This window comes from Eleutherodactylus coqui, chromosome 13 (assembly GCF_035609145.1).
Source record: "Eleutherodactylus coqui strain aEleCoq1 chromosome 13, aEleCoq1.hap1, whole genome shotgun sequence".
Taxonomy (NCBI): domain Eukaryota; kingdom Metazoa; phylum Chordata; class Amphibia; order Anura; family Eleutherodactylidae; genus Eleutherodactylus; species Eleutherodactylus coqui.
The window spans coordinates 73,893,575-73,911,963 of NC_089849.1; the positions used below are offsets into that span (position 1 = coordinate 73,893,575).

Here is an 18,389-nt window from a genome sequence, read left to right on the forward strand (position 1 = left end):
CAGCAGCTTGCTGAGGAGACATGTTTGCTCGTAGCTTTCGCTTATCTGCTGCACAAGATTTACAAACTTCAGCTGACGGCTGAGGTGACATCGTGTCTTGTCACTGTATCATGTAAGCTGCATTAGCTTCACGGTGGCATTGAACCCTCTGTGGGAACATGTTTGCATGACAGCGATGGTTTGTTCCAACACCGGATAACGGTTGTCCATTAGATGAAGGCTGGACTGGTGATGGTGATCTTATGTTTTTGGAAAAATGCATAATTTATAGAAAATGTTATGTTTTCATCATTGTTTCTTTATTACTAGTATTTTCAATAGCTAAAATGTATGTCTTCGCTTTCAGAGTGAATCGCTTCGGATTCAACATGCTGATTTCACCTCAAAGAAAAAAGAAGCTGGATTGTAAGAACATAACTTGGAGGCTATATCTGCTTTTTCTGTTTTGTGGGATATGTTTTGGAGAAGACCTTGGGCCTTCAGAATGTCATCGAGAACCTGTGAACCGTTTTGACTGCGCTCCAGAGAAGGCTTTAAATAAAGCTGAATGTGAGGCCCGCGGGTGCTGCTATGTTGATGACAGTTTGGGAAAAGAACAACCCTCATGCTTTTACCCCGTTAACTACCCAAGTTACAGAGCAGTCAACCCAACCAGCACTGAGAATGGATATTCTTCAACACTTAAGCGCACTACGAAAACCTTCATGCCTGATGATATAATGACTCTGCAACTTGATATTGCCTTTGAGACGAATGACAGACTGCGTTTTACTGTAAGTTTTTATGACAAAGTGCAAATGACAAATGTCCAAATTTATTTATATTGGTATGTTTTTGAAAAAACAGACACACCAACTTTTGTATATTATTGGTACAGTACTTTGTGTCTTTGGGCTCCTTCGTAAAATTTGCGCACACAATAGGCAGAGAATAGGACCCATTTCAATGGATTCATTCTCAGCACCGTTTTTTGTGTGCATGCAGAAAACGCAGCATGCTTTACTTTTGTGCACATTTGCACCTCTAGGGTCCCCATAAAAGTCTATGGGGGTGTGCAATAGGATGGGCAAGGTGCAACAGGATGGGCAATACTCTGCACAATTTTGCAAGAAAAAGAACACATTAGGCCAAATAGCCTTTTAAATAGGGGATTTGTAGTGTCCTGTGTGTGATTGCCTACAGGTAGTCCATGTTGTACCATACAGCCACCCACAGACCCTAATGGACTATTCAGAAATGCAGGAACACAATACCAGATTTCATAAAGGTACATTACAAATACTATTTTGCTACCCATTACTGGTTGAAAAACATTTAGAAGTAATCCAAACTTTTAATTATACTATTTCTAATTCTAACCAAAGCGTAACTTGCCATAAAATATACTGACCCCAGTGTGTTTAAGAATGTGAAGCTATCAAACTACTTTTTGTATGCTCATGCATTTCAACTTTTTCCTTTTATTTTTGACTCTAGATTAAAGATCCCATTCAAAAACGCTATGAAGTTCCTATTGAAACACTATGTGTTGCGAGTAAACCCACTGATATGCAATATGATGTCAAAATCATTGAAGAACCTTTTGGCTTGATCATCAGTCGGAAGAAAAATGGGCAAATCTTGTGAGTTGTCTTTGTTTTACTGACACACACTTACAATTTCTTGGCTGCTTGTTTTGTGGACAGTAACCTGAAAGATAACAGGTCAACAAGAAAAATATTTGTATATCATTAGAGTTGAGCGAACGTACTCTGTCGAGCTTGATGCTCGTTCGAGTATTCGCGTACGAGACGGTGCGCGTTACTTGAGTGAGCATCACGCCGTGTTCGACCCCGCCCCAGTTTTTGGCTCCTCCCCGCTGTGACGTGCCTGTTTTGGAACCAAGAAAAGAAAAAAAGCTCGGCACCTGGCGTCCCACATACAAAAATGCTCGAGTCTCCCATTGTAGTCAATGGGGTTCGTTCCTCGAGTAGAGCTCTCGAATTTTACGAAAAGCTCGACTCGAATAACGCGGACCCGAGCATTTGGGTGCTCGCTCATCTCTACGTATCATCTATAAGATGCAGAACCCGCCAACAGAAAGTGGATAACATCTATAAGATGAGTATTGTAGCAAAACAAGTATCACCGACTAGGAATATCGAATGCAATGTCATGAACTTCTTATATGTTAAATGATTATTTTAAAAAAATGCAAAATATTAAATTATTAGTCACTACGGGGGAGATTTCTTAAACTCTCATTTCATATGCCAGTTTTAAACTGAAATGCATTGGGGACCCACGGCTAAGATAGCCTCAGGCATGTTTCACTTGGACATGCATCCTTAAAGATATTGAGACTGTATTAACCCTTTCCAATCCAATTTGTATGCGGGTTTTCCTAGGGGGCTTACTCTTTTTCTGCTGTTATACAACAGCGCAATATGCTGGCTAAAGCCAGTACTGCATGAGGTGACACGTTGGATAGGCTCCGACAGCAGAGAGGCTGGCAATATACAGTAAGAGAACCCCGACGGACGTCTTCCAACATTGGAGCTGTACAGCCTTAAATCATAATGTCTTCAGAGGTCAGACAATGGATTGGAAAGGGTTAAGCTTTCTGTGGCATTTCACATAAGAGCTTTTAGCCCAGAGTGTGGTAAAAAGGCTGGGATGAGGCACAAGTGTCTCCTGTAATAAAGAATCATGGAGTAAAGAATAAAAGCTTTTTGATTGGATACGCATTACAAGGCTTGGAGCCCCTTCATCAGATATCCTCGTGGTGCACTATACAGTAAAAGCAAAAATAGCTATATACAGTGCGTAGATAAAATGCATATATCCATTTTTTGCTTTTATTGTATAGTAATTTGTTTGTTATTACAAGAAAAGGTTTTACCTCATTCATCTCAGCCTTTTTATTTCTCTCCTGTATCCTCAAGATGCTGAGAGCCCCTTGGGTGATCATAGCACCAACCTGGGTCTGCAGCGCTCATACCATTTATCTACTACATCCACTGCTTAAAGAGCATATTTCTATTGTAGCTCACTTTCCAAAATGTTCTCGGAGTTTCTCTACTGCTATCCTCTAGCTTTTATCCAAGGTCAAATTATAGGGAAGGCACACAGGGCATGTGCCTCCTGGTCTCTACTACTCTGAGGATCTAAGTGGCGCTCAAGAACCCCCCTCCCTGCCCAGGCTGGTGCTTTCAATCCGCTCACCCCAAACCTTTCTAGTTATTTCCTTGGCAGTCACTAGTCATATAGGTATTGTACCGATAGACAGCAGAAAAATTAAAAGTGTTCTACCAGAATTCACTTTTATCATCAATCGGTAGGATGGTCTGATCAGTGGTGGTCTCACAGCTGAGGCCCTATCGATTATCAGAATGGAAGTCCCATGACCCCTCTTCTCGTTACTGTGGGCTCAGTGAACCCACCCACAATGATATCCGATTGAATGAAGCGGCAGTCACACATGTGCAGCATCACTCCATTACTTTCAGTGGGGCTGACTGAAATAGACAAGTACAAGAGCTCGCCTATCTTCGACAGTCCCAATGAAAATGAATGGGGAGGCACAATGCATACACAATCCCTTTCAACTCAATCTCCTCCTCACTCAGAAGAGGGGAACATGGGAACCTCATTCTTGGGATCGGTGGGGGTTTCAGTGGTGAGATCCCCACTGATCAGACTTTTATCACCTATCCTATGGATAGATGATAAAAGTGAACTCTGGTACAACCCTTTACCAGTTTGTCAAAGTAAGGCCTAATGCACATGGATTGAACCCAATTGAACCCAATAGCTCAATGTACATGCTGCGGAATTCCACATGGTGTATACACTACTTTGAGGCCCCCACCTCTCCGCCAAAACCGGGATCTCCTAAGAGCAATCCTGTCCACCTGAGAGGTGCAGAGGTAGCCACGTGTCTCCAAAACACCCATAGACATCAGTAGAGAAGGGATGAGGTGGGGTCCAGATCCCAAAGGGGTAGTGGTGGCCCCACCAATCTTAATCTGTTTGTTCTTTTTAACATGTGGCATTTGTTCTTTTTAACGTGTGGTTCCGAGTGTTAAGGCAGCATTATGCAGTCCTAAGCTCTCACGACCTGAGGGTTGCAAGTTCAATTCCCACGTGATTCAGGTAGCCGACTCAAGGTTGACTCAGCCTTCCATGCTTCCAAGGTCGGTAAAATGAGTACTCAGCTTGCTAAGGGGTAAAAAATAAAAATTACCTGACCGAGCTGCGGAATACGTTGGCGCTATACAACTAACAAATCCTCCCCACATGATAAAGAAAATACTTACCTACGTGTTCAAAATTTTTGCTGCATATCTGACCACAAATCTGTGACAAAATCTGGTGATGTTTATGCAGGTTTTGCCAAAATACGCTAGTTTGCAACCTGGGTCAAACGTCCTCATTGTCTTAAAGGCCCTAAGCTAAAATCAAAAGCTAATCACTGAATGAGATCAAATTTACAGTACAACATGTCACTGAAAGAGGCCATGCTTAGTAACGGTAGGGCAGATGAAAACATCACCTCTCAGCAGGCTGCAGAAAAGCCACAATGTTATATGGTCATCTGCCCCTCCATGGATGTTAGGCATGTGAGTTAATGCTTAGTATTTACCAAAAAAATGACCCTGGTGATAACTTCACAGAAGCATGAAAGTGTGCCGAAAGCATTGCTGACCTCCTAAACTTCATTCACCCAAAACATAACTTTTTTGGATGCGTTAACAAGTCATTATTACCAACCAGTTGTGATAAAACACTGTTGGTAGCAAGGCAAAAAATGTAATGGAGAGAAGAGATAGAACCTTCTAGCCTATAATTATATATATGTAGCGATCCAGTTCAGTAGAAGAACTAGAACTCAGGCTTTGCTATCCGCAATGGACATCTAGGAACATCGCCTATCACAAATGAAAAATAAAAAGATTCCTCACCGGAGCTTTGCTGAGCCAAGATGCGATGTATACTGCCTCTGTGTGGCCAAGTTTGGAATTTCAGCACTGGCTTGTGCATCTTTGTGTAAGGGGATGGTTGAGATGAACTGTCTGCAACTACCAGTGGCGCCCAGCGGTGTAGCTAAAGGCTCATAGGACTCGGTGCAAAAGTTTATCTTGGAGCCCCCCCAACATCTCTTAACCTCTTAATGCAGAGGCCTAACATGAAGCTCCTGGGCTCTAATGCAAAACCTGTAACAGGGCCCCCAACTATAATGCTTATAGTATTGGGCTGCCTATCTCATATCTATCTATCTATCTATCTATCTATCTATCTATCTATCTATCTATCCATCTCATATCTATCTATCTATATACTATCTATCTCTCATATCTATTTATCTGTTATCTATCTATCCATCTCATATCTATCTATCTATATACTATCTACCTCATATCTATCTATCTATCTATCTATCTATCTATCTATCTATCTATCTCTCATATCTATTTATCTGTTATCTATATATCTATCTCTCATATCTATTTATCTGTTATCTATCTCTATTTATATGTTATGTATCTATCTAATATCTATCTATCTATCTACAACCTTCTCCCCCTCAAATACTAATATTACACAGACAACCTCCTCCTCATATACTAATATATTACACAGATGACCTCTTCCTCCTCATATACTAATATATTACACACATGACTTCTTCCTCATATACTAATATATTGAATCAGTACACACATATATATATATATATATATATATATATATATATATATATATATATATATATACACACACACACATATTTAAATTCTTTTTGTGTCTAAAAATAAAATACACGGCAAATCCGGGTAATCAGCTAGCATCTATCTATCTGTCTATCTATCTATCTATCTCATATCTATTTATCTATCTATCTATCTATCTCATATCTATTTATCTATCTATATATCTATCTCATATCTATCTAATCTATCTCATATCTACGTTTCTATCTCATATTTATTTATCTATCTCATATCTATCTATCTATCTTCTATCTATCTATCTATCTATCTATCACATATCTATTTATCTATCTATCTCATATCTATCTATCTATCTATCTATCTATCTATCTATCTATCTCATATCTATCTATCTATCTATCTATCTATCTATCTATCTATCTATCTATCTCATATCTATCTCATATCTATCTATCTCATATCTATCTATCTATCTATCTATCTATCTATCTATCTATCTATCTATCTATCTATCTATCTATCTATCTATCTATCTATCCCATATCTATCAATCTATCTTTTCCATATCAATATATGTTATATCCATCTTTCTTTCTTTCTATATATTCCATGTCCATCTGTCATGTATCTATCTCTCTATCTCGTATCTATCTATCTATCTATCTATTTATCTTCCTCATATCTATATATGTTATATCCATCTTTCTTTCTATCTATTCCATATCCATCTGTCATGTATCTATCTCTCTATCTCGTATCTATCTATTTATCTATCTATCTATCTCATATCTATCATCTATCTATCTCATATCTATCATCTATCTATCTATCTATCTATCTATCTATCTATCTATCTATCTATCTATCTCATATCTATCTCATATCTATCTATCTCATATCTATCAATCTATCTTCCTCATATTTATATATGTTATATCCATCTTTCTTTCTATCAATCCCATATCCATCTGTCATGTATCTATCTCTCTATTTCGTATCTATCTATCTCTCTATCTATTTATCTATCTATGTATCTATTTATTTTCCTCATATCTATATATGTTATATCCATCTTTCTTTCTTTCTATCTATTCCATATCCATCTGTCATGTATCTATCTCTCTATCTTGTATCTATCTATCTATCTATCTCATATCTATCTATTTATCTATCTATCTCATATCTATCATCTATCTATCTATCTATCTATCTATCTATCTATCTATCTATCTATCTATCTATCTATCTATCTATCTATCTATCTCATATCTATCATCTATCTATCTATCTCATATCTATCATCTATCTATCTCATATCAATCTATCTATCTATCTATCTATCTATCTATCTATCTATCATCTATCTATATCTATCTATCTAAATATCTATAATGTATCTATCTCTATCTATGTCATATCTATCTATCTATCTATATATCTTCCTCATATCTATATATGTTATATCCATCTTTCTTTCTTTCTTTCCTTCTTTCCTTCTTTCTTTCTGTCTTTCTTTCTATCTACCTATGACTGGTATAACTTATTCGTCCCCCTGTATATACTGTATATAATTGCACATTTTAGACACAACTATTTTAAACACATGCGGTTTTTAAAAGTGTATGCAGTGTCATAATAACATATGTGGTCTTTGAGTATCGCATGCAGTTTTTCTCATGTGTTTTTCTTAATTCTGGTTCAAAAGTGCAAGAAAAGCAGGAATATACCCTAAGGCCACTATCACACGTGCGTTTAGAAAACACAGCTTAAAACTGTGGTATTTTTACCGCAATTTTGAGCAGCATTTTTGAACACATGGCACAGCGCCGGTTTGAGTAACCCCATTAAAATCAATGAAAGCGTTGTATCGTGGTTATTACAGCGCCGCGTTAATATCGGTAAAAAGCGGTGTGTGTGTGAGAGAGTGGCCAGAGGGGCTCCAAACAAATTTTCACGTAGTGCAGGAAATGAGTTATGTTTGCAAAGATTACACCAAGGGGCTAGATCATGTATGGAAATTTGTTTTTCAGCTGTATGCAGCACGATCTAGGTATGGGAGTGGGGGTGTGTAGGCCTGCGGTGGGGGGCCCGAGCTGAACTTTTGCACCCTGGCCAATGAGCCTTTAAGTACGCCCCTGCATTAGAAATATCAATAATACTTGGAGTGGTCAGTGGCAAACAAGACCTGACCACCAAAGAATGTTCTCTCTTGATACTGTCAAAGCCAACACCAACATGCAAATGATCCCACCAAAAGAAGCAGCACAAAACAGAACCGCGTGGAGAGGGCCTATCAATAAAGTGTCCGAGAGTCGGCGCCGACTACATGGATATAGAGGGTGTATATGCAGGCACGTGGGTTGTACTGTTTCCTGGTCACAGGTACAGATGCTGAGCATGGTGCCACACGGGCTCTGTTGAGGGCAGAGTCAGAGACTATACAGTATATGAGGCTGGGTATTTCTGTGGTATATTTTCTACAAAAATGGCCTAAGGAATATTTATTCACATTATGCACATTAAAACACTTATTTTCTGTATTTTAGGTTGGACACTACTGTGGCTCCTTTACTGTTTGCAGACCAGTTTATTCAGATGTCCACCTCTCTTGCTTCAAATTTTATATATGGACTGGGTGAACACCTTACCTCAATTAATCTGGACCTTAACTGGACTACATTAACATTTTGGAACAGAGACTTAATACCTCGGGTAAGGAGGGTGGAACGTATGCATCGTCTATCTATCTATCTATGGCCTGCTGCACACAGGCGAAAATTCAGCGGCGAGATTTTCCACAGAATTTCCGCCCGTGCCCACTGCCATAGGATTGCATTAGATAATGCAATACTTTGCAGACAGCCGTGATTTGACTACATGAAAACACACGCGGTAAACAAATCGAGGCATGTCCTATTTCTGTGCGAGCCGGCTCCCTCTTTGCGCATGCGCCGGCTGGCTGGCAGCCAGGACAAAGCAGAGCGGGGAAACGGTGGAGCAGGTGAGCCGCAGTGGTTACTGCAGTGGCACGGCACACATGCCGCTGCGAGAATTCTAGCGATCATCTTTGCATAATCTATAGTAGTTAATTAGCTACTAAAGAGCTATACAGGCAGAGCGGGCCGCTATAGCTTGGTGAACAATACAGCTGTCTTGCATAAGCAAACAGCTGCATTGTTCTCCGTGCTTACAGCTCACGTCACGCTGTGAACTACCAGCGGGACAAAAGCTAAAAGAATCTTATCAGTGCTGCCGACTGTGATAACGGCCTGCACCGCTGATAGTCATTCATCGCTCAATTCTAGTTTTCTAGAGAAACAACACATGCACGAAAACTGCACGATGTACGGTTATCGCTCAAAAGATGGCTTTCAGCAAATTTTGAGCGAGAATCATTGTGTCTAAATGGGCCCTTAGTTATATCAAAACGCGCATGTTAGACATGCAGATTTTCAAGTGGATTTTTCTGCATAAAGGAATATTTTGCCGAGTGTTGAGGTAAAATCCAGTACATCTGAAATCACCTTGAAGAGGCACTTCCTTTCTTCAGATAAAAAAAAACACACATCAGTATTTTCAATCAGTATTTTCTAAGGCAGAATAGGAGTGGAATAGAGATGAGCGAGCGTACTCGGTTCGGGTGTTTTTGCACTCGAGCACCGCTTTTTCCGAGTAACTGACTACTCGGACGAAAAGATTCGAGGGGCGCTGGGGGTGAGCAGGGGGTTGCAGAGGCGAGTGGGGGGGGGGGGGGGGAGAGAGCTCCCACTGCTACCCCCCGCTCCACCACGCCGCCCCCCGGCGCCCCCCGAATCTTTTCGTCCGAGTAGTCAGTTACTCGGAAAAAGCAGTGCTTGAGTGCAAAAGCACCCGAACTGAGTAGATTCGCTCATCTCTAGAGTGGAACATACAGAGAAAAGGTACAATGGGAAAATTAGCATTTTTTCCGTATTTTGGAACCACTCCTGGTTTGGGCTCACAAAATACTGATGACAAATGCTGATGTGTGAATAAGCCCCAAGGCGGTTTACAGACAAGTTTATTTTAATTCTGTATTTGGTCTGTGTTTTGCGCTATGTATCTATTCACAAAGCCATATTTTTCACAGCAGTTTTTTTAAAAATGCAGCATGACCTATTTACCATTTTTGCATCCCTATTTTTATTTTCTGTTGGGCAAGTACGGATCAGTTGTGGCACAGTAGAAAATAAAAGCAATGACAATAAATATGGATGCAAATGCTGATGGCATATTGATGTAATCTATAACACATCTGTGGTACAGATCCGTATTACAGGTGTGTCACAATACTTTCATCTGAAAGCAGCTTAATTAAAATAACAATTAGTGAAATAGTGAGATTACAATAGCTAAAACTAGCTAAAAGGCGTGCAGGGGCGGAAAAGAGGCTGTGAGTTGCATTATTTTTTCAATTAAAATAAAACTTGCAATCTACCTCTCAGATAACTTGTATGGTTGGTGACTTTGTGACAGTTTTCCCATATTGACTTCAATGGGAAAGTCAGCCACGGGTTTGACTGTGGTTACAAACTGACACTTTGTAGTACTACATCTGTCAGGCAAAATTCTTCTGTCTATGGCAATACATTATCTTACAGGTATATTCAACTTTAATGTGATTTTCACTCAACTAAAACAATTAAAATCCCAAATAATGTGTTCAAGCATAGGTGTACCATCAGGGGTCGCTGAGGTCGCAGTGGTGACCCAGCCCCTGCGCTGAGGGAGCCCAGAGGCCGCCCTCCGCCATATCTATATGCACATTCAGTGCATTACCAGCTGGTCACTCTGTCTGCAGCACCGCAGCCATCACGCGTCAGGCAGTGCAGCCAGCCTGAGAGAAAGCAGAGAAGAGCAGGGGGGAGAAGGAGGGAGGCAGCTACATGTGCTGCCCCTGCCTCCTGCTGGATGGCGGCTGCTGCGTTTGCCTGTCCTGCTGCTATCACACGGAGAAGTGGTCCGGGCCCTGAGGTATGTGTGTGTGTGTATATATATATATATATATATATATATATATATATATATATATATATATATAATGCGTGTGTGAGTGTGTGTATATGCATAAGTGTGTGTGTATGTCAGTGTGTACGTGTATCTATCTATGGCTGGTATAAGTTATACATCTCCCTGTATTTCCTGTATATATTTTCACCCTTTACACACGATTGAAAAATGCAGTTTTTAATAGTTTATGCAGCTTCTTAATAACATTTGTGGTCTTTAAATACCACATGCAGTTTTTTATGTGTTTTTTTTAAATTATGGTTCTAAAGTACAACAAAAACATGACCCCCCTGAGGCCGCTCTCATACGTGTTCAGAAAATGCAGCTTGAAATCGTGGCATTTTTACTAGAATTTCGAGGCGCATGGTACAGTGTTTGGCAGCGCTTTTTAATACACCCCATCATTGTGAGGAGGTGCATTAAAAATGGAAAAATAGAACAGACAGCTCTCGAAAATCGCTGCGTTAGGAACACCGTGTTCGAGCGCAGGTTGAGTAACCCCATTAAAATCAATGGGATGTTGTACCATGGTTAGTATGGCACTCGGAACGCCACACTAATAGCGGTAAAAAGCGGTGTGTGTGAGAGTGGCCTGCGGGGCTACAAACAAATTTTCATGTTGTACAGGAAATGCATCATGTTTGGAGAAATTACGCCAAGGGGCTAAATCATGTATGGAAATTCATTTTGCAGCTGTATGCAGCATGATCTAGGTATGAGTACGGGAGTGGGGGTGTGGAGGCCCGGGGGAAGGGGTAAACTTTTGCACCCTTTCCAATGAGCCTTTAGGTACGCCCCTGTGTTCAAGTAGCACTTAAGTCAAGGTCTACCTTTTCTTATAATGTCATTTCTTTGATTCAATATGTGCTGAACACTTCTTAATGTATCTTAATAGCAATTAGTGCTCTGCCTTTTTTATACAGAGCTCCAAATCCATAGTCTGAGCGTAGAGTGAAAAATGTATTTCTGCTGGCAGCCATCCTTAGAGAAAACTTGTGACCTCTGTTGGGGTTTGTCGGGGCTTTCCATTTCTCCGTTCTGTTTTTCCCATCGATTTCAATGGGTTTTTAAAAAAATGGAAAGCAAACAAATAGTGCTGCAGACTGAGATCAATGTACAGATGTGTCCACTCTAAGCTGAGCGCTAATGTTTAGGACTTCCATTTATCATAAAACTATTTCAATACAATATTGAAACATACAAGAAAAACCCTTGAATTCTGCAATTCCTAACACGACCACTGGTTGGCCACAAGGGACACGTATAGGATAGAGATCTTCTGATAGAATATTATAAAATCGTCGTGTTTAGAAAAGCTGGTAATTTACATGTGTCTGAGCACATCCAGTTAAGGGGAAAGGTGAAAAAGTACACAGCTGTATACACACTATGCAGTTCATAAGTTTCCTATAGTGCAGGCTTGGACAACCTACGGGCCACATGCGTCCAGGCAGAGCATTTCTGACGGCCCGTGGACTGTGATATGTCTATGATGTCAATAGGGTAGTCGTGACATCATAGTCATGCCACACTCTACGGCACAGTCATGTCATGCTAGCCACTGTTAGCGATAAAGCCTAAACTTTACCGCTAGCTGTTGTAGTGGCTAGCATGACATGACTGTGCATGCTAAAGGACCTTCAGTGAATGATAGCAATGTGACCGGCCATGCGTTGCACAGCCTAGCAAGTCACATGACTGTCATACGAGTCTGGGAATGTCCTATAGGCCTCGGGAACTGCGGAGCGGCAGAATCTTTCAACGTATAGTATTTGCAGCCATGTATATGCTGCAGTGAGTGTAGTTATATGTGATTCTGTTTGGGCTTTTTCTTAGGTTCCTAATAGAGATGAGCGAGCACCAAAATGCTCGGGTGCTCGTTACTCGAGACAAATTTTTTTCGCGATGCTCGAGGGTTCGTTTCGAGTAACGAACCCCATTGAAGTCAATGGGCGACCCGAGCATTTTTGTATATCGCCGATGCTCGCTAAGGTTTTCATTTGTGAAAATCTGCAAAACCCAAGAAAGTGATGGAAACGACACAGCAACGGATAGGAAAGGCGAGGGGCTACATATTGGGCTGCATCTCAAGTTCCCAGGTCCCACTATTAAGCCACAATAGCGGCAAGAGTGGCCCCCCCCCCTCCCAACAACTTTTACTTCTGAAAAGCCCTCATTAGCAATGCATACCTTAGCTAAGCACCACACTACCTCCAACAAAGCACAATCACTGCCTGCATGACACTCCGCTGCCACTTCTCCTGGGTTACATGCTGCCCAAACCCCCCCCCCCACACGACCCAGTGTCCACAGCGCACACCAAACTGTCCCTGCCCAGCCTTCAGCTGCCCTCATGCCACGCCACCCTCATGTCTATTTATAAGTGCGTCTGCCAGAGGAAAAGCAGGCACACACTGCAGAGGGTTGGCACGGCTAGGCAGCGACCCTCTTTAAAAGGGGTGGGGCGATAGTCCACAATGCTGTACAGAAGCAATGAGAAATGCAATCCTGTGCCACCTCCATCAGGAGCTGCACACGTGGGCATAGCAATGGGGAACCTATGTGCCACACACTATTCATTCTGTCAAGGTGTCTGCATGCCCCAGTCAGACCGCGGTTTTTTATAAATAGTCACAGGCAGGTACAACTCCGCAATGGGAATTCCGTGTGCACCCACAGCATGGGTGGCTCCCTGGAACCCACCAGCTGTACATAAATATATCCCATTGCATTGCCCATCACAGCTGAGGTAATAATGTCATGTTTAATGCAGGTGGGCTTCGGCCCACACTGCATGCCCCAGTCAGACTGGGGTTCTTTACAAGTGGACACATGTAGTAAAACCTCCGTGTGCACCCACAGCATGGGTGGCTCCCTGGAACCCACCGGCGGTACATAGAAATATCCCATTGCATTGCCCAACACAGCTGAGGTAGTAATGTCGTGCTTAATGCAGGTGGGCTTCGGCCCACACTGCATGCCCCAGTCAGACTGGGGTTCTTTAGAAGTGGACACATGTAGTTACAACTCCGTGTGGACCGACAGCATGGGTGGGTGCCAGGAAGCCACCGGCGGTACATAAATATATCCCATTCCATTGCCCATCACAGCTGAGGTAATAATGTGATGTTTAATGCAGGTGGGCTTCAGCCCACACTGCATGCCCCAGTCAGACCGGGGTTCTTTAGAAGTGGAAACATGCAGTTACAACTCCCTGTGGACCCACAGCATGGGCGGCTCCCTGGAACCCACCGGCGGTACATAAATATAACCCATTGCAGTGCCAAACACAGCTGATGTTACGTCAGCTGTAATGCAGGTGGGCAAAAAATTAATTGGATTACACTGTAGGCGAGGGCCCACAAAAAACTGAGAAAAATTGCCCATGCCCAACCAAGAGGGCAGGTGAAACCCATTAATCGCTTTGGTTAATGTGGCTTAATTGGTAACTAGGCCTGGAGGCAGCCCAGTTAAAATAAAAATTGGTTGAGGTGAAAGTTTCAACACTTTAATGAGCATTGAAACGTATAAAAATTGTTTAGAAAAATTATATGACTGAGCCTTGTGGGCCTAAGAAAAATTGCCCGTTCGGCGTGATTATGTGAGGTTTCAGGAGGAGGAGCAGGAGGAGGAGGAGGAGGAATATTAGACACAGATTGATGAAGCAAAAAGGTCCCCGTTTTGGATGGTGAGAGAGAACGATGCTTCCATCCGCGGGTGCAGCCTACGTATTGTTTAGGTATCGCTGCTGTCCGCTGGTGGAGAAGAGAAGTCTGGGGAAATCCAGGCTTTGTTCATCTTGATGAGTGTAAGCCTGTCGGCACTGTCGGTTGACAGGTGGGTACGCTTATCTGTGATGATTCCCCCAGCCGCACTAAACACACTCTCTGACAAGACGCTAGCCGCAGGACAAGCAAGCACCTCCAGGGCATACAGCGCGAGTTCAGGCCACGTGTCCAGCTTCGACACCCAGTAGTTGTAGGGGGCAGAGGCGTCACCGAGGATGGTCGTGCGATCGGCTACGTACTCCCTCACCATCCTTTTACAGTGCTCCCGCCAACTCAGCCTTGACTGGGGACCGGTGACACAGTCTTGCTGGGGAGCCATAAAGCTGGCAAAGGCCTTGGAGAATGTTCCCCTGCCTGCGCTGTACATGCTGCCTGATCTCTGCGCCTCCCCTGCTACCTGGGCCGCGGAAATGCGCCTTCGGCCACTAGTGCTGTCGGATGGGAAGTTTACCATCAGTTTGTCCACCAGCGCCCTGTGGTATAGCATCATTCTCGAACCCCTTTCCTCTTCAGGAATGAGAGTGGAAAGGCTCTCCTTATACCATGGGTCGAGCAGTGTGTACACCCAGTAATCCGTAGTGGCCAGAATGCGTGTAACGCGAGGGTCACGAGAAAGGCATCCTAACATGAAGTCAGCCATGTGTGCCAGGGTACCTGAACGCAACACATGGCTGTCCTCACTCGGAAGATCACTTTCAGGATCCTCCTCCTCCTCCTCCTCCTCCTCTGGCCATACACGCTGAAAGGATGACAGGCAAGCTGCATCTGTACCCTCAGCAGTGGGCCAAGCTGTCTCTTCCCCCTCCTCCTCATGCTCCTCCCCCTCCTCCTCCTCCTCCTCCTCCTCTGGCCATACACGCTGAAAGGATGACAGGCAAGCAGCATCTGTCCCCTCAGCAGTGGGCCAAGCTGTCTCTTCCCCCTCCTCCTCATGCTCCTCCCCCTCCTCCTCAACGCGCTGAGATATAGACATGAGGTTGCTCTGACTATCCAGCGACATACTGTCTTCCCCCGGCTCCGTTTCCGATTCCAAAGCGTCTGCCTTTATGCTTTGCAGGGAACTTCTCAAGAGGCATAGCAGAGGAATGGTGACGCTAATGATTGCAGCATCCCCGCTCAGCATCTGGGTAGACTCCTCAAAGTTTCCAAGGACCTGGCAGATGTCTGCCAACCAGGCCCACTCTTCTGTAAATAATTGAGGAGGCTGACTCCCACTACGCTGCCCATGTTGGAGTTGGTATTCCACAATAGTTCTACGCTGCTCATAGAGCCTGGCCAACATGTGGAGCGTAGAGTTCCACTGTGTGGGCACGTCGCACAGCAATCGGTGCACTGGCAGATGAAACCGATGTTGCAGTGTCCGCAGGGTGGCAGCGTGCGTGTGGGACTTGCGGAAATGTGCGCAGAGCTGGCGCACCTTTCCGAGCAGGTATGACAAGTGTGGGTAGCTTTTCAGAAAGCGCTGAACCACCAAATTAAAGACATGGGCCAGGCATGGCACGTGCGTGAGGCTGCCGAGCTGCAGAGCCGCCACCAGGTTACGGCCGTTGTCACACACGACCATGCCCGGTTGGAGGCTCAGCGGCGCAAGCCAGCGGTCGGTCTGCTCTGTCAGACCCTGCAGCAGTTCGTGGTCCGTGTGCCTCTTCTCTCCTAAGCTGAGTAGTTTCAGCACGGCCTGCTGACGCTTGCCCATCGCTGTGCTGCCACGCCGCGTGACACCGACTGCTGGCGACGTGCTGCTGCTGACACATGTTGATTGCGAGACAGAGGTTGCGTAGGAGGAGGACGAGGAGGGTGGTTTAGTGGAGGAAGCATACACCACCGCAGATACCACCACAGACCTGGGGCACGCAATTCGGGGGGTGGGTAGGACATGAGCAGTCCCAGGCTCTGACTCTGTCCCAGCCTCCGCTAAATTCACCCAATGTGCCGTCAGGGAGATATAGTGGCCCTGCCCGCCTGTGCTTGTCCACGTGTCGGTTGTTAAGTGGACCTTGGCAGTAACCGCGTTGCTGAGGGCGCGTACAATGTTGCGGGAGACGTGGTCGTGCAGGCCTGGGACGGCACATCGGGAAAAGTAGTGGCGACTGGGAACCGAGTAGCGCGGGGCCGCCGCCGCCATCATGCTTTTGAAAGCCTCCGTTTCCACAAGCCTATACGGCAGCATCTCCAGGCTGATCAATTTGGCAATGTGAACGTTTAACGCTTGAGCGTGCGGGTGCGTGGCAGCGTACTTGCGCTTGCGCTCAAACAGTGGCGCTAGCGACGTCTGGACGCTGCGCTGAAAGACATTGCTGGATGGGGCCGAGGACAGCGGAGGTGAGGGTGTGGGTGCAGGCCAGGAGACGGTAGTGCCTGTGTCCTCAGAGGGGGGTTGGATCTCAGTGGCAGGTTGGGGCACAGGGGGAGAGGCAGTGGTGCAAACCGGAGGCGGTGAACGGGCATCGTCCCACCTTGTAGGGTGCTTGGCCATCATATGCCTGCGCATGCTGGTGGTGGTGCCTGCCCAGCTGATCTTGGCGCGACAAAGGTTGCACACCACTGTTTGTCGGTCGTCAGGCGTCTCTGTGAAAAACTGCCACACCGTAGAGAACCTTGACCTCTGCAGGGTGGCATGGTGCGAGGGGGCGCTTTGGGAAACAGTTGGTGGATTATTCGGTCTGGCCCTGCCTCTACCCCTGGCCACCGCACTGGCTCGGCCTGTGCCCACACCCTGACTTGGGCCTCCGCGTCCTCGCCCGCGTCCACGTCCTATAGGCCTACCCCTACCCCTCAGCATGGTGTATTACCAGTAGTGCAGAAACAGAACGCTGTAATTAAATGTGCCGCTTATTGGCCTTGGGTTGGAGGCTGACTTCGTTTACGGAACGCCAGGAAATAATTTGGCGCAAGCCTGCTGTAACACTTAGCTGGCTGCGTATGATTTTGTAGAACTACTACACCCAGCACAGACAGACCCAGAACACTGAGCACAGTGACAGGCAGGCCAAATAGATTTTTTGCCCAAATTTTTTTAGCAAAGGCCCACTGCCTATATTCAATGAATATGTCTTCTGTCCCTGCCTCCACACTTCTGTCCCTGGAGTATGTCACAGAACTGCAGAGTGATGCACTGTGGACTGCAATACAGCAGTGATTTCACAGCCCAGACAGAGCCAGGAAATAATTTGGCGCAAGCCTGCTGTAACACTTAGCTGGCTGCGTATGATTTTGTAGAACTACTACACCCAGCACAGACAGACCCAGAATACTGAGCACAGTGACAGGCAGGCCAAATAGATTTTTTGCCCAAATTTGCCCACTGCCTATATTCAATCAATAATATTAATATGTCTTCTGTCCCTGCCTCCACACTTCTGTCCCTGGAGTATTACTGCAGGGCGCAATGCTCTGCATGGCCGATATACCAAAAAAAAAAAATGTGCAACACTGCAAAAAGCAGCCTCCACAGTACTGCACACAGTTAGATGTGGCCCTAAGAAGGACCGTTGGGGTTCTTGAAGCCTACAATAACTCCTAACACTCTCCCTATAGCAGCTCCAACACGATAGCACTTTCCCTGATCTCTGTCAGAATGCATCTGTGGCGAGCCGCGGGAGGGGCCGATTTTTATACTCGGGTGACACCTGATCTCGCCAGCCACTCACTGCAGGGGGGTGGTATAGGGCTTGAACGTCACAGGGGGAAGTTGTAATGCCTTCCCTGTCTTTCTATTGGCCAGAAAAGCGCGCTAACGTCTCAGAGATGAAAGTGAAAGTAACCCGAACATCGCGTGGTACTCGTTACGAGTAACAAGCATCTCGAACACGCTAATACTCGAACGAGTATCAAGCTCGGACGAGTACGTTCGCTCATC

General features: G+C 44.6%; 1 protein-coding gene across 4 annotated transcripts in view; it reads left to right on the plus strand.

The window, feature by feature from the left end:
* Positions 1 to 18,389, plus strand: part of LOC136587938 (lysosomal alpha-glucosidase-like) — a 98,936-nt gene that overhangs the window by 50,984 nt on the left and 29,563 nt on the right. For 3 of the 4 annotated variants that reach the window (XM_066586782.1, XM_066586783.1, XM_066586781.1), the window contains exons 2-4: positions 347 to 773; positions 1,477 to 1,622; positions 8,261 to 8,426. In XM_066586782.1, coding sequence (XP_066442879.1) covers positions 369 to 773; positions 1,477 to 1,622; positions 8,261 to 8,426 — 717 coding nt within the window. In that variant the 5' untranslated portion in view covers positions 347 to 368. The remainder of the gene's footprint in view (positions 1 to 346; positions 774 to 1,476; positions 1,623 to 8,260; positions 8,427 to 18,389) is intronic. The other variant, XM_066586780.1, reaches the window with a different exon arrangement.